Here is a 17,229-nt window from a genome sequence, read left to right as displayed (position 1 = left end):
AGAGTCTGTGCATACTGGGGTATGAAATGTTCCCAGTAAGGCTTTGAGCGCCCTCAAACCTCTGTCAATGAGAGGAAATACTCCTCTTATATGCTTCATGTCAAACTGAATTTTCAGTTATTACATGGCAAAATATTGGGGAAAGGCAAGGAAAATCAAAATCTTCTCCCAACTCCCAACCCAGAAAAATACACCACAAAAGTCTAAGAGAAGTAAAACAGTTTTATTATAGAATAAGTTTATATATACATATTTTTTGAAGTTTGATTTGCCAACATATAGTATAACACCCAGTGCTCATCCTGTCAGGTGCCCCTTCAGTGCCCATCACCCAATCACCTCATTCCCCACTCACCTCCCCTTCCACTACCCCTTGTTCGTTTTGTAGAGTTCGGAGTCTTTCATGTTTTGTCACCTTCCCCAATTTTTCCCACTCATTTTCCCTCCTTTCCCCTATAATACCTTTCACTATTTTTTATATTCCCCATGTGAATGAAACCATATAATTTGGAATAAATATTAAACTAACATGCTTTTGCTTTTACAGTCCCAGATCCTGGGCCTGGGGCTATTGGTAGATTTACTTGACCAAAACACAAGCTTGTTTGATTTGTTTGAATTGTTTGATTAAAAGACTTTGACCTCTCAAAGCCTCCTGTTCATCTAACAAGCCTTATTTCTAACAGGAAATCGGGGATTCCTACCTTAATTTCACAAACCTCACTTCCCAATTAACCGCTGGAAAACCCAAAGAGAAAGCAGTGCTAGTGACATTATACCTGCAGAATATGGAGAAGGCTGTCCTTGCAGCTGCAGTCAGAAATACAAAAGAAAGACAGAATGTGGAAGGGCCTTTTATGGGTAAGGAATCACAACTCTGGTAAGCACAGCTCCTCTTCCATGTTGTCAGTCTCGGTTCTAGGGTGTTTGTGTACCATCTCACACAATCCTCCTAGCAATGCTGGAGTGTAGGTGTGATTATCTCTATTTTATAATAAGGATGGTGATGCCCAGAAAAGTGAATGAATTTCTGGCTTCCTCAATGGTGGAAGAGCCAGGAATTAGACTTTACACTAGGTCTGAGTACATATTTTTCTTTCAACCAGTACACAATCAATGTGCACTGCCTGGTACAATTTTAGATTTCATGAATTTATTTTCCTCTACATTGACCTACTGTCAACAGTTTGGAGGTAGACAATTTCATTAGGTACTACAAAGAGAAAGAAAATGAATAGTATGTGGCTTTAATTTTGGATTTGAGATATCTATTTCTTATGAATATTCCACAAAATACAGCTCAGCAAGAAGAAAGTACACACCATCTATAATCCTGGAGATTCAGAGAAAGGTATTCTAGCTTAGAGTACTAGTTAACGATTGTTGCAAAGCAAGAGATCACAAGCAGCACATCTGTAATTCATAGTTTCCATGGGTCCAGGAGTCAGGACATGGCTTAGCTGAGGCCTCTGATTTAAAGCATCTCCCAAGACTGAATGAAAAGATTTGCTGGGGCTGAAGTCTCACCTGAAAGCTTGAACAAGGGAGAATTTGTTTCTAAGCTCCCATGGTTGTTGGCAGGATTCCTTGCCTTGTGGGTTGTTTGAGTGAGGGCCTTGATTTCTTGCTGGATGGAGTTTGGAGGCCTCCCTCTGTGCCTTGCCATTCTGTAGGGAAGCTTGTTTGATCAAAGTCCTCAAGACAGTGTCTGTTAGCAAGATGGGAGTTACTATCTTACGTAATATAATCATGACCATGACACCTCACCATCACCTTTGTCATATTCTATTGCTTATAGAAGCAAGTTGTAGGGCCAACCCATAGTTAAAAGGAAGAACTTACCCCAAGGCATGATTACCCCAAGACCAGGATGAGGGTCATGGAGTACCATCTTAGTCTCTCTACCATGCTCAGTGAATTGATTCTTGGCATTGGACACTCATTAGAATGAATGGGACATTTAAAAAATACTTATAGAAGGGCCACTTGGGGATGAGGCCTGCACATCAGTGATTTTAAATGTCCCCAAGTGATTCTAATGGACTCTGGGTGAGAAGTATTCTGTACTGGTTAAGAGCCAGACCTTGTCAACAGACCTGAGTTTCAAAGAACAATTTGTCTCTTGGCATAAGTTAGCCTTGGGTTAGTATCCTTATCTCATTGAGTCTCTGTTTCCAGATCTACAAACTTTATGTATAGAAATTATATATAATATATACATATGAATTACATGGAATACATATTATAAGTTATATCTACTTTTTTATATGTGTGTACATAGTATACATATGTAATATATATCATATATACATATATATACATATAATCCCCATTTATTTATATATACATGTACATTTTATAAAATACATAAGTTATATATACTCCTATATGTGTGTATATAGTATACATATATAATACATGTTATACATACTAGTATATATACATATAACCCACACATATATACAAATAAAGATATCCTAACTTCCTCTTTTTAAAAAAATAAATTCAAAAAAATGAATTCAGAAATATTCCATTCATATGATCTTTGTGTGTGTGTGTGTGTGTGTGTGTGTGTGTGTGTGTAAAATATGATTTTCCTATTTTAAAGATACCATGTTGCCAAGAAGGTGATTTTAATTCTGGATGTTAATGACAGGACGGTTTATTTTTGATACAGAAGTCTGCAGATGCTAGTATTTCCATTCTACACAGGTATATATTTTAAGTCCTTTGTGGTCCCTGCTGGTTCCAGGTTCAGACACCAGAGAGCATAGAGGAACTTCTGTTACCTGCACCTGGGTGTGGAGATTCTATCCTCTATCAGGGCTTGACCTGACATTAATCAACATGTACATAAAGGAGGCATTAATACACTCTTTCCCTTTTCTCACTAAAAAATACCTAACTCTGGGATACGAACAAGGTGTAGTAGAAGGAGAGGTGGGCAGGGGATGGGGTGACTGGGTGATGGGCATTGAGGGGGACACTTGACGGGATGAGCACTGGGTATTATACTATATGTTAGGAAATTGAACTCCAATAAAAGAATATACAAAAAATGTGATGAAACATAAAACAGGGGATCCCTGGGTGGCGCAGCGGTTTGACGCCTGCCTTTGGCCCAGGGCGTGATCCTGGAGACCCGGGATCGAATCCCACATCAGGCTCCCAGTGCATGGAGCCTGCTTCTCCCTCTGCCTGTGTCTCTGCCTCTCTCTCTCTCTCTCTGTGACTATCATAAAAAAAAAAAAAAAAAAAAAATTAAAAAAAAAAAGAAACATAAAACAATTTTAAAAAGAAAGTAAAAAATAAATACCAAGGTAGCTAAACCAGAGTGCATATTATCTGCAATCCACGAAGCTAAGGGACCCTGTCTGTCTCAATCACAGTTATGCCTTGGCTCATCATACATGGCCAAAGAATGCACACTAGTGATTTCCTTTAATATTTGGTAACTCCTTAAGGCTATCAGTGTTATTATCCCAATCTTGTAGATGAGGAAATTGAAGCTAGGAAAGATTAAGCCACTGACCCAAGGTCACTCATAGCACATCATACATAGTAAGGTGGTGGCTCCAAGGTGAATCCCAAACATCACAGTTCTTGTCAACATCACTTTCAATGTGTTGCCTCCCTTGTTGATTTGGAGATGTTCTTTCTGCTCTGCCTTCCCTCCTAGCCTGTAAATCAGTGCTGGGTTAAAAAGCAAAGGCAACACTTGACATCCACTTGGAGGGCTATTACCAAAAATAACAAGCATTGGTGAGGATGTGGAGAAATGGGAGCCCTTATGCACTGCTGCTGGGAATGTAAAATGGTGCAACTATGTGGAATTTGTTCCTCAAAAAGAATATACAAAAAAAACTAAACATAGAATTATTTCATGACTCAGCAATTCCTCTTCTGGATCTGTACTCCAAAGAGTTGAAGGCAGGAACTCAAAGAGATATTCATACATCCATGTTCACAGCAGCATTGTTCATAGCAGCCAACAGGTGGAAGCAATTCAAGTAAACATTCACAGATGACTAGATAAGTAAAATGTAATGTATCCAGACAATGCAATACTATTCAGCCTTAAAGGAAGGATATTCTGACACTCGCTATAGCACAGAGGACCCTTGAGAACATTGTGCTCAGGGAAATAAGCAGACACAAAGAACAAACATTCCATATCCCACTGATAGGAGATCCCTAAAAGAGTCCCATCCATGGAGACAGGAAGTAGATAGTGGGAGGCAGGTGTGCATGAGGGGGTTTAATGGGAACAGAGTTCCAGTTTAGGAAGATAAGAAAGTTATGGAGAGGGATGGTGAAGATGTGACTGTGCTTAACACCACTGAACTGTATGCTTAACTGGGGTTAAAATGGTAAATTTCATGTTATGTGTATTTATCACAATAAAGACAAAGAAAAGAGTAAATGTACCCGGTTAATTCCTAGTTCACTTTTTGAATTTTATTAAATGCCCACAGGATTTGGCCATTTCTTTCCCACACTAATCAAGAGTAAGCAGTCCCTAGAGTGTATGGGCTTTTCTTTTTGGTGTCCATTGCAGATGATTATCATATTGTAGCAGGTGGATAAGGAAATGTTGCTGTTAACCAATCATTCTCTGTTTTTTAGACATTGAAACACGAAGGGTTGAGAAATGCAGCCTGATGAAGACATTCAGGCTGAAGGCAGGAAACCAGACCATGGACATTCTCTGCACCACCATTCAGAAGGAAAGCTTGGGAGGTATAGTATATTGAGGTCCTAGAACTTAGACATCAGCCCAAGAATATTCCCAATGGAATTCCATGTTGCTCCTATAAAACAGTTCCCAGAGGCCCTTTATCATACATGAGGAAGTTCTGTGGATGACGTTTCTAAAGCCTAGGTCTGGGAAATTTACACTGGGCTCTTACAGCCAGAAAAAAAAGAAAGATGAAAAGAATCCAATTTCCTATACACAATTGTGTTTACATTGGATGTGTTGGAGTGGGACTGAAGTTGAGATTTCTTAATGACTTCCCATGTGTGCTCCTTGCTTAAGTCACCTCCACCCTCTAGGGTGCTCTAGGCTGGTTTCCTTAAATGGATGTCTTTCCCCTGCACATGAACAGTGAATGGTTCCCCATTTCCTAGAGAAGATACCTAGGAATAAACCTAACCAAAGAGGTAAATGATCTATACCCTCAAAACTAAAGAACACTTCTGAAAGTAATTGAGGAAAACACAAAGAGATGGAAAAATATTCCATGCTCATGGATTGGAAGAATTAATATTGTGAAAATGTCAATGCTACCCAGGGAAATTTACACATTTAATGCAGTCCCTATCAAAATACCATGGACTTTCTTCAGAGAGTTGGAACAAATCATCTTAAAATTTGTGTGGAATCAGAAAAGACCCTGAATAGCCAGGAGAATATTAAAAAAGAAAGCCATAACTGGGAGTATCACAATGCCAGATTTCAGGTTGTACTACAAAGCTGTGGTCATCAAGACAGTGTGGTACTGGCACAAAAACAGACACATAGATCAATGGAACAGAATAGAGAATAGAGATTCTATTCTTAAGAATAGAAGTGGACCCTCAACTTTATGGTCAACTAATATTCGACAAAGCAGGAAAGACTATTCACTGTCTTTTTAACTTCTGAATACTTCTGTTTATTTTTATCCATTTCTTTTTAAATTTAAGTTTTAATATTTTTAATTTTTTACTTGAGATATAATAGACATAAAACATTATATTAGTTTCAAGTATATGACATATATGATTCCTTTTTTGTCTAACTCATTTTTAAAACTGTGTACAGTCTATTATTAATCATTTTTAAGATTTTTCTTTTACTACTTTCCATATGTCTTTTCCCTCCTGCAAAATTACCTCCTACCCATCTTTTTCTCCCTCCTTCACTTCCTTGCTCTCTCCTTCATCTCTTCCCTTCCTCTCTCCTTTCTATCTTTCCTTCATTTTTCTCCTATCATCCTTCTTTCCCATCTTTCATTTTCCTTCCTTCCCTCCATCCACTGAGTCATCCACTCACTGTCCACATATCACCCAGCTTTCCTTCTTTCCGTTCTTCCATCCATCCATTCACACATCCATCTATCCATCCACCCTTCCATCTGTCCATCCACTATTCCATTCTTCCTTCCCTCCGTTCATTTATCCGTTCTTCCCTAAAACCATCCATTCTTCCTTTCCTGTACCCACACATTCACCCATCTCTAACCTGCCTGCCTTCTTGCCTTTTTTCCTCTATCCCTTTAGCCTTCCATCAGATTCATTGATCTGCTTTGCAATTTTTGAGGAATAAAATAATGACTTCACCTTCCAAGCTTGAACTGAAAGTTCTTTATTATCTTTAATCTTTTCCTTAACTGTAAAATACCAAAGAAAATTTTCCCTATCAAGAGTGGTAGCATCTGACTCTAAAAAAAATAAATAAAAAATAAATAAAAAATAAAAAATAAAGTGGTAGCAAGGATGAAATTATTATTTAAATTTTAAAATACATTTAAAATTAAAAGAGTATTACTTAATGTGAATGACTCACCACATTGTCCCATAGTAAAGGCTCAATAGATGGTAATTGAAATTATTTTTTTCAGTGGTCTGACATCCTATCTAAAAATTAAAGCTACCATAGACAATTTGTTAAATCTTTGATGTTGCCTTCAAATGAGCATCACTGAACCTAGGTGGGGTTTCTTCTTTTTTTGTTTGTTTTTTTTTGGGGGGGGGGGTTCTTCTTTATCCAGGTGCTGTCGCATTTATATCTTATGCTTCCATTGGTTCCATCATCAATGAGAGCTTTGTGTCTGAGGAAAACCTAATGACGAAGGAAAAGTTGCATAATTTCTACCTGAACTCCAAGGTAGTGAGTGGTACAATGGGATCCAGAAAGAACACCTCGCTCTCCACGTCCATTAATTTCACATTTCAGCATGAAAAGGTGCGTGAGAACCAGGTGACTCCATTACATCTACAGGGATTTTGTAACTAACTGGGAATGTTTCCATGCTGATGAATTTACAGGTTGGAAGTTTATAAAAATGAGATAGATTCTCACTCATCTGGGGGACATGGTGTTAGAAAGTCTAAAATGAACCCAGAGTGAGAAAACTGGGCTACCCCTGAGCTCTACTGAGTAGATAACCTCAGAATCAACCCCTCAACTGTCCCCCAAGCCTCTGGACAGCTCCAACTTGTCAGACTGGTCCACATAAAACCAGTCAGATTTTAAGAAGGCACCAATCCAGACCAGCATATAAGATGAGTGATAGTCATTTGGGGTTTTTGAAGTGCTCTCAAGTGCTGTAACACGGTGTCAGACCAGGCAATTTCAATAGGAAAGTTTTCTGGGTTTTAGAACTTGCCAAAATTAAAAATAATTCTGTCTTCTTCAAGGGGGTTGTTTGCTGTGTAAGTAATTTCCTCAGAACTAGGCAACTTAAAGTGATATGCAAGTATTACTCACTTGCTTTCTGTGGGTCAGGAATGTGGGAGGGGCTTAGCTGGGTGGCTCTGGCTCAAGGATTCTTCTAAGTTTGTCATCAAGATGTTGGCTGGGTTGTGTCACCTGAAGGGTTCACTGAGGCTAAAGGGTTTGTTTTCAGGATGCTTCCCCCATCTGGCTGTTGGCAGGAAGCTTCTGTTTCTTGCTATGTGGGGTTCTCTGAGAGCTGCTTCAGTGTTCTCACAGCATGGCAGCTGGCTTCCATGAGTGCTCCAAGAGAGACTGCACCTAAGGGAGTGGAATTAGGCTTGACATTTTGAAGGGAGTGCCAAAGAATTGTCAGGATACAAAATCAATGCCCAGAAGTCAGTGACATTTCTATACACTAACAATGAGACTGAAGAAAGAGAAATTAAGGAGTCAATCCCATTTAGAATTGGTGGACATTTTTTAAACCACTACAGGAAGAGATGGAGCTGAGCGGTCTGGGTTCACGTCCCATCTCCTTTCCCATTCACTACTTAGGGAAGTTACTCCATCTTCTGTGATGAGCTTAGCCCAGAAGCTGAGGTTCTGTTACTTCTAGTAGCAATGTGCCTTGTTGGTTCATGGGAGAGATGAGTCCATGTGTATAAAGTCCTTAAAATAGTGCCTGGCATCAGCAAATGGTGCTGGGAAAACTGGATATGTGTGTGCTGAAGAGTAAAGTTAGACCCTTAAACCATATACAACATGAACACTAGATGGAACAGACATAAATGTAAGACATAAAACTATAAATCTTTTATAAGGCAACATAGTGGGAAAGTTTCATTACCTTGACATAGAAAGGGTTTCCTAGATATGACACCAAAAAACAGCCAACAAAAGTAGAAATAGACAAATGGATTACATCAAACTAAAAACTATGCATCAAAGGACACAGTCAATGGAGTGAAAAAGTAACCCATGGAATGGAAGAAAATACCTGATAATGAATTAGTACCCAGAATACATAAAGAAGGTCTACAATTCAACAACAGCAACAAAATAACTTGATTTTTTAAAAAGAGCAAAGGATCTGAATAGACATTTCTGAAAAGATGATATACAGATGGCCAAGCAGCACATGAAAAGATGCTGGACATCACTAATCATTAGGCATATGTAAATCAAAACCACAATGACATATCACCTCACATCCATTAGTATGGCTATTTTAAAAACCAATTAAATAGAGTGAGGATATAGAGGAATTGGAACCACTATGCACTGTTGATAGGAATATAAAATGGTGCAACCACTATGGAAAGTAGTATGGTGATTCCTCAAAAACTTGAACCTTGTATTACCATATGAAATAATATGGAATACTATTTAACTTTAAAAAGAAATGAGGACTGTTACTATGTAAGTGATGAATCACCAAATTCTAAACCTGAAACCAGTGTTACCATATATATTAAATAACTAGAAGTTAAATAAAAACTTGAAAAAATTGGGATCCCTGGGTGGCGCAGCGGTTTGGCGCCTGCCTTTGGCCCAGGGTGCGATCCTGGAGACCCGGGATCGAATCCCACATCAGGCTCCTGGTGCATGGAGCCTGCTTCTCCCTCTGCCTGTGTCTCTGCCTCTCTCTCTCTCTCTCTCTCTCTGTGACTATCATAAATAAAAAAAAAAGAGTCTCTTAAAAAAAAAAAACTTGAAAAATGAACAAATACAATTTTGATATGTACTACAACATGGATAAACCTCCATGGTTCAGTATGCTGAACAGGACAGTATGCTGAAGTGAAATACACCAAACAAAAAAAGACAAACGCTGTAATCTTCCTTTTCGTATGAGGTCCTCAGAGTTGTCGAGTTCATAGAAACAGTTAATAGGTGTTTGCCTAAAGCTGTAGGGAGAGTATGAGGAGTTACTTTTAATGGGTATAGAGTTTCAGTTTTACAAAATGACAAAGTTCTGGAGATGAGTTACACAAGAATATGAATATACTTAACACTACAGTGCTGTCCACTCAAAAATGGTTAGGATGGTAAATTTTATGTTATGCAATTTTTACCTTAAAAAAAACTTTCTTAAAAAATTTGACACCATCATATAAACATTCCCAAGCATTAGATACCATTACTATCTAGGCTCAACCTTTGTTGATTTTTTTTTTAAATGTAACTCTGTGGGAATTTCAGGACACTAGGTGGTGAGCACTTATAATATTTTTTTCTGCCATTTCTTTCCTGTCAAAGATGTTGCCAAGCAATATTCAGAAACCACTTCCCCCTTACCCAGCTCTTGGCTGAACATAGGAGATTAGATAGATAGATAGATAGATAGATAGATAGATAGATAGATAATAGATTACCCTTGGACCTGGATTAAGGAAATACAAAGACTTTTGTCTCCATTATGTAATCAAACTTTGGGCATGATTGAGTAACTATGTGAAAACATCCTGGCCCCATTTATAGCTCCCACTGGGGCCCATTATACTTAAGTTATTCATTGTAGCAGCTTCAATGGGCAAGTCCTCTTATGCATCAAATGAAAGAACAGTGAGAAACACTTTTGTGCACGTACCATATTTTGAGTTTTGTGTGTTACTTAACAAGTCTGTGTCTCTATCCTCCAACATGTGCACCTGGGAGAGTAACAGTATCTACACCATAAACTGCTGTGGAGGTTGAGTGATTCCATGCTGGATCTATAGATTGGTACCTGCATACATAGATAGGTGTCAGTGTTGTCTGTGTCAGTGATGAGGACAATTGCAATGGAGATAAGGACTATTTGTTGGGAATTCAACAGATGGATTCTCCTCTCCAGGAAATCATGTTGCCCTGACCTCAAAAATGATCTCCTTTTCTTACTTACCTTACAAATGACAGTGGCAGTCAGGTAGGATGGTTAAGATTTATGGCTCTGAAGGCAGAAATCCAGAATTGGAATTCCATCTCCTTGTTTATCACCACAAGACAACTATCAGTTTCCTCCTATGGAAAAGGAGTATATGAATACCTGCCTCACAAACGGTTTTGTAAGCAGCCAATGAGATAGTAGATATGAAATGCCTAGTATGTTTTGGAGTACGAACAACAATCAGTAAATTTTAGTTATTCCATGACCGGACTAAGGCAATGTGGTTATTCTCCAGATAAAGAGAGAAAATGAGCAGCCCCTCTGTGTCTACTGGCAAGGGTCCTCATGGTCTAATGAAGGCTGTCAAGTCATTTCCTCAGATGAAAATCAAACTGTTTGCAGCTGCAGCCACCTCTCCAGCTTTGCCATTCTCATGGCATCCACCAAATTAAAGGTAATCTCTACTTCTGTAAATAAACTGACCTTTCGGGGATCCCTGGGTGGCGCAGCGGTTTGGCGCCTGCCTTTGGCCCAGGGCGCGATCCTGGAGACCTGGGATCGAATCCCACGTCGGGCTTCCGGTGCATGGAGCCTGCTTCTCCCTCTGCCTATGTCTCTGCCCCTCTCTCTTTCTCTCTCTGTGACTATCATAAATAAATAAAAAATTAAAAAAAAATTTAAACTGACCTTTCATTGAAGTGGAACATTATCAAGTTCCATAAAAAAGAGGATTGATTGAATGAATGCATTCTGATATTGAATGGAGAGAGATTTTAAAGCAACCCCTCTACTCGTGAAAGGCTGTCAATATTTTCAGTGGAAAACACTAGAATGTTGACCTGGAAGTGCAAGCTATTAAGTGCTTCTCACAGTTTCCTGTTCCTAAGAATCACAACAGATGCTTATTTTAAAATTCATTTTCTTGATTCCATCCCTGAGAGATTTGGATTCTGGAAACCTAGAATGGGGGTCAGGGATGTGCATTTTACAAGGGGATTAGTTCCTTAGACAAATATTTGGTGAGCATCTAGGACTGCCAGGCAGAGTCAAAGTGTGTAGAAGACAGCCCCTGTCTTTGTGAACAGGGACATAGTAAGAAATGGATGTCATAATAAGTGAATTGTCTTGTATGTTGGAAATTTCTCTCTCTGATATGCAAAAATGATAACAGGGACTACTACTCTGTGCTCTCTCAACACCCAGGGAAAGAATGTCAAACATCCCCTTTACATTGATCATACATTGAACTGATAATTTTGGAACCTAGTAGGTTAAAGAAAATATACTAGTAAATTATGTTCATGTTTCTTTTTTACATTTTTTTAAAGATTTTATTTATTTATTCATGAGAGACTGAGAGAGAGAGAGAGAGGCAGAGACATAGGCAGAGGGAGAAGCAGGCTCTATGCAGGGAGCCTGACATGGGACTCAATCCCAGTTCTCCAGGATCACGCCCTGGGCTAAAGGCAGCGCTAAACTGCTGAGCTTCCCCGGCTGCCCTCTTTTTTACATTTTTTTTTAATTTTTATTTATTTATGATAGTCACACAGAGAGAGAGAGAGAGAGAGAGAGAGAGGCAGAGACACAGGCAGAGGGAGAAGCAGGCTCCATGCACCGGGAGCCCAACGTGGGATTCCATCCCAGGTCTCCAGGATCGCGCCCTGGGCCAAAGGCAGGCGCCAAACCGCTGCGCCACCCAGAGATCCCTTTTTTACATTTTTAATGAGGCTACTAGAATATGTAAAATTACCTCATAGGGTGTATCTTTTTTGAAAAAAACAACTTTATTGAGACATCCTTGACATATAAAAATTGTATTTATAGTTAAGGTGAACAACTTGATGTTTATGTGTATGCACTGTGACAAGACCATCACAGTCAAGCTAAATAACTTACCCGTCACCTCTACATGGATGCCATTTCATGTGTGCATGTGATGGGAATTAAGATTTCAAGCAAATTTCAAGCATACATTACAGCATTGTTAACTCTTGCCACCACACTACACATTAGATCCCCAGAACTCATTCAGCTTATATAACTGAAGCTTAGTGCCCCCTGGTCACATCTCCTCATTTTCCCTATGCCCAGTCCCTGGCAACGATTATTCTACTCTCTGCTTCTGTGAGTTTGACTATTTTAGATTTTGCTTATAAGTGAGATCATGCAGTATTGGTCTTCCAGTGTCTGGCTTGTTTCACTTACCTGATGTCCTCAGGGTTCCTCCACATTGTCACAAATGGCAAGATTTCCTTCTTTTTTTTAATTTTTTTTTATTTATTTATGATAGTCACACAGAGAGAGAGAGAGAGAGAGGCAGAGACACAGGCAGAGGGAGAAGCAGGCTCCATGCACCGGGAGCCCGACGTGGGATTTGATCCCGGGTCTCCAGGATCGCGCCCTGGGCCAAAGGCAGGCGCCAAACCGCTGCGCCACCCAGGGATCCCGATTTCCTTCTTTTTTTTTAAGGCTGGGTCTATTCCATTGAATGAATACACCTCATTGTCTTTATTCATCTGTTCATCGGTGGATATTTAGGTTGTTTTCATCTTAACTTTTGTGAATGATGCTCATAAGATATTTCCATGGGACAGTGCCAGCTTGGTGGTTCCAGGTTTCCAACATCCCTGTGTAGAAAATGCTATCTTTGACTCTATTAAATTGCTAGGACTGCCATAACAAAGTGTCACAGACTGGGTGGCTTAAACAACAGAAATTTAGTATCACAGATCTAGAATCTGAAAGTCCAAGTGCAAGGTGTTGGCAGGATTGCTTTTTTCTGAGTCCTCTCTCTTTGGCCTGTAGATGGCCTCCATCTCCCTGTGTCCTCATGTGGTCCTCACCCTCTACCTTTTTCCAAATTTCAAATAAGGACACCAGTCCTATTGGATCAGAGCCCCCCTAATTATGTCATACTACTCAGCTCTTTAAAGACCTTGTCTACAAATACAGTCATATACTGAGGTCCTGGGGATTAGGACTTCCACATATGAATTTGGAGGCAGGGGACACAATTCTGCCTGTAATACTGCCTCCATTTTAAATATGGGGACTTCAGATCTCAGAGAGTTGAAGTCACTTGTTTGGGGGACTGAACTGGGATGCCCATCTGACTCTCCATCAGGCACATGACAGTGCTGGAAACTACAATGGATTCCTTCTTTGCTGACTCAGGTGGATCCCGTGCTGACCATGATCACCTATGTGGGGTTGAGCCTGTCTCTGCTGTGCCTCTTCCTGGCAGCCCTCACCTTCCTCCTTTGCCGACCCATCCAGAACGCCAGCACCTCCCTCCACCTGCAGCTCTCCATCTGCCTCTTCCTGGCCCACCTGCTTTTCCTCTCAGGCATCAACCGGACAGAACCCAAGGTAGGAGAATCAGCTGAAACTCACTTTTATGTAAACATTTCCACTGACATTGCCACTATGATCCTGAAGCCCAAGTAGGTAGATGTAGGAAGAGGGATGGAATACAAAAATTTGGGTAGACAGTCCACTTCCCCCCATTGTCATCAGTTGCCCATTTTAGCACTGTCTATTGACAATGGAGTCTCTGGGAACAAGTGTTAGAAAGGAGCTTCCTGGCTATGAAATGGTGGAAATCACATATCTAGTCAAACTAATTTTTTTTAACATGGCAAACCTGAAGATCAACAGAGGAATTAACTTGGCTGAAATCACATAATAGTTTTTTTGAGGTGTTAGATAGGAACCTCAGAGTCCTGCACTAAATCCAGTACACACAGATATAGCCCATTTTTCAGCAGAACTTCCTGTGAAAATGAAAATGTTCTATATTTGAACTCTTCAAAATGGTAGCCACTGGTAGGTGTCTAGTATGACTGAGAAACTTTAAATTTTTGATTTTAATTAATTTTGAAAATTAATATTAATTTTATATTAATTATAAATTAATAATTTCTATTCTATATTAAATAGAATATTCTATATTCTATTTAATTAATATTAATTAATATTAAAATTAATATAGAACATGAAAATGTTCTATATTTGAACTCTTCAAAATGGTAGCCACTGGTAGGTGTCTAGTATGACTGAGAAACTTTAAAAATTTGATTTTAATTAATTTTTTACATTTTTAATTAAATTCAATTTGTCAACATATAGTATAACACCCAGTGCTCTTTCCATCAAGTGCCCTCCGCAGTGCCTGTCACCCAGCTACCCCATCCCCCCAATCCCTTCCACAACTTTTTGTTTGTTTCCCATAGTTAGGAGTCTCTCATGGGGGAAAAAAAGGAGTCTCTCATGGTTTGTCTTCCTCTCTGATTTTTCCCACTCAATTCCCCTCCTTTCCCTTATAATCCCTTATAATCTTATACTCCATGTGTGAGTGAAACCATGTGATGATTGTCCTTCTCTGATTGGCTTATTTCACTCAGCATAATACCCTCCAGTTCCAACCATGTCGATGTAAATGGTATTCATCTTTTCTGATGGCTGAGTAATATTCCATTGTATATATACCACATCTTCTTTATCAATTCATCTATTGAAGGACATCTTGGTTCCTTCCACAGTTTGGCTATTGTGGACATTGCTGCTATGAACATTGGGGTGCAGATGTCCCAGTGTTTCACTACATCAGTATCTTTGGGTAAATATCCAGGAGTGCAATTGCTGGTCATAGGGTAGCTCTATTTTTAACTTCTTGAGGAACCTCCACACTGTTTTCCAGAGCGACTGTACCAGTTTGCATTCCCACCAACAGTGCAAGAGGGTTCTCCTTTTTCCACATCCTCTCCAACATTTGTGGTTTCCAGTCTTGTTAAGTTTCATCATTTTCACTGGTGTGAGGTGGTATCTCATTGTGGGGTTTTTTATGTATATTTTTTATTGGGGTTCAATTTGCCAACATATAGTATAACACCCACTGCTCATCCCATCAAATGCCCTCCTCAGTGCCTGTCAACCAACACCATTTATTGAAGAGATTGTCCTTTTTCCAGGGGATATTCTTTCCTGCTTTGTGGAATATTAGTTGACCATAGAGTTGAGGGTCCACTTCTGGGTTCTCTATTCTGTTCCACTGATCTCTGTGTCTGTTTTTGTGCCAGTACCATGCTGTCTTGATGATCATAGCTTTGTAATATAGCTTGAAATCTGGCATTGTGATGCCCCCAGCATTGGTTTTCTTTTTCAATATTCCTCTGGCTATTCAGGGTCTTTTCTGATTCCATACAAATCTTAAGATTATTTGTTCCAACTCTGTGAAGAAAGTAGATGGTATTTTGATAGGAATTTCATTGAACATGTAAATTGCTTTATGAGTGTTGAACCATCCTTGCATCCTGGGGATAAATCCCACTTGTTCATGGTGAATAATCCTGTTAATGTACTGTTTGATCCTATTGGCTAGTATTTTGGTGAGAATTTTTGTATCCACGTTCATCAGGGATATTAGTCTATAATTCTCCTTTTTGGTGGGGTCTTTGGTTTTGGGATCAAATGGCCTCATAAATGAGTTTGGAAGTACTCTGTCCCTTTCTATCCTTCAGAACAGCTTTAGTAGAATCGGTATTATTTCTTCTTTAAACCTTTGATAGAATTCACCTGGGAAGCCATCTGGCCCTGGACTTTTGTGTCTTGGGAGGTTTTTGATGACTGCTTCAATTTCCTTGCTGGTTACTGGCCTGTTCAGGTTCTCTATTTCTTCCTGTTCCAGTTTTGGTAATTTGTGAGTTTCCAGAAATGCATCCATTTCTTCTAGACTGCCTAATTTGTTGGCATATAGTTGCTCATAATACGTTTTTTAAATCGTTTGTATTTACTTGGTATTAGATGTGATCTTTCCTCTTTTGTTCATGATTTTATGAATTTGAGTCTTTTTTTCTTTTTAATAAAGCTGGCTAGGGGTTTCTCTATTTTATTAATTCTTTCAAAGAAACAGATCCTGGTTTTGTTGACCTACAGTTCTTCTGATCTCTATTTCATTGAGTTCATTCTATTTTGTTGAGTTCTTCTTTAATCTTTATTATCTCTCTTCTACTTGGTTTAGATTTATTTGCTGTTCTTTCTTAAATTCCTTTTTTTATAAATTTATTTTTTATTGGTGTTCAATTTGCCAACATATAGAATAAAACCCAGTGCTCATCCCGTCAAGTGCCCACCTCAGTGCCCGTCACCCAGTCACCCCCACCCCCCGCCCACCTCCCCTTCCACCACCCCTAGTTCATTTCCCAGAATTAGGAGTTTTTCAGGGATCCCTGGGTAGCGCAGCGGTTTGGCGCCTGCCTTTGGCCCAGGGCGTGATCCTGGAGACTCGGGATCGAATCCCACATCAGGCTCCCGGTGCATGGAGCCTGCTTCTCCCTCTGCCTATGTCTCTGCCTCTCTCTCTCTCTGTGACTATCATAAATAAATTTTAAAAAATTTTAAAAAATGAGTCTTTCATGTTCTGTATCCCTTTCTGAAATTCCTTTAGCTGCGAGGTTAGCTTATGTATTTGAGTTTTTTTCCAAATTTTTAAGGGAAAAAATACATCGCTTGTATTGTGATGTATTTCCCTCTAGAGACCACTTTTGCTGTATCCCAAAGATTCTGAATGGTTGTATTTCATTTTCATTAGTTTCCATGAATATTTTTAATTCTTCTCTAATTTCCTGGTTGACCCATTCATTTTTTAGTAGGATGCTCTTTAACCACCATGTGTTTGAGTTTCTTCCAAATTTCTTCTTGTGATCGCGTTCTAGTTTCAAAGCATTGTGGTCTGAAAACATGCTGGGCATGATCCCAATCTTCTGGTATCAGTTGAGACCTGATTTGTGGCCTGTATGTGGTCTATTCTGGAGAAAGTTCCATGTGCACTTGAGAAGAATATGTTTTCACTTGCTTTCAGATAGAATGTCCTGTATATATCTGTTAATCTATTTGGTCCGGTGTATCATTCAAGGCCCTTGTTTCTTTGGTCATGTTC

General features: G+C 39.3%; 1 protein-coding gene across 1 annotated transcript in view; it reads left to right on the top strand.

Moving 5' to 3' along the window:
- Positions 1 to 710: 710 nt before the first annotated feature.
- Positions 711 to 17,229, top strand: part of LOC119864611 (putative adhesion G protein-coupled receptor E4P) — a 30,744-nt gene continuing 14,225 nt past the window's right edge. Inside the window, exons 1-5 of the mRNA XM_038565387.1 lie at positions 711 to 861; positions 4,627 to 4,740; positions 6,756 to 6,949; positions 10,588 to 10,746; positions 13,467 to 13,661. Coding sequence (XP_038421315.1) covers positions 789 to 861; positions 4,627 to 4,740; positions 6,756 to 6,949; positions 10,588 to 10,746; positions 13,467 to 13,661 — 735 coding nt within the window. The 5' untranslated portion in view covers positions 711 to 788. The remainder of the gene's footprint in view (positions 862 to 4,626; positions 4,741 to 6,755; positions 6,950 to 10,587; positions 10,747 to 13,466; positions 13,662 to 17,229) is intronic.

Source organism: Canis lupus, chromosome 20 (genome assembly GCF_011100685.1).
Source record: "Canis lupus familiaris isolate Mischka breed German Shepherd chromosome 20, alternate assembly UU_Cfam_GSD_1.0, whole genome shotgun sequence".
Taxonomy (NCBI): Eukaryota; Metazoa; Chordata; class Mammalia; order Carnivora; family Canidae; genus Canis; species Canis lupus.
Note: the sequence above shows the minus strand (reverse complement) of the source record. Positions and strands in the feature narration are given on the sequence as shown.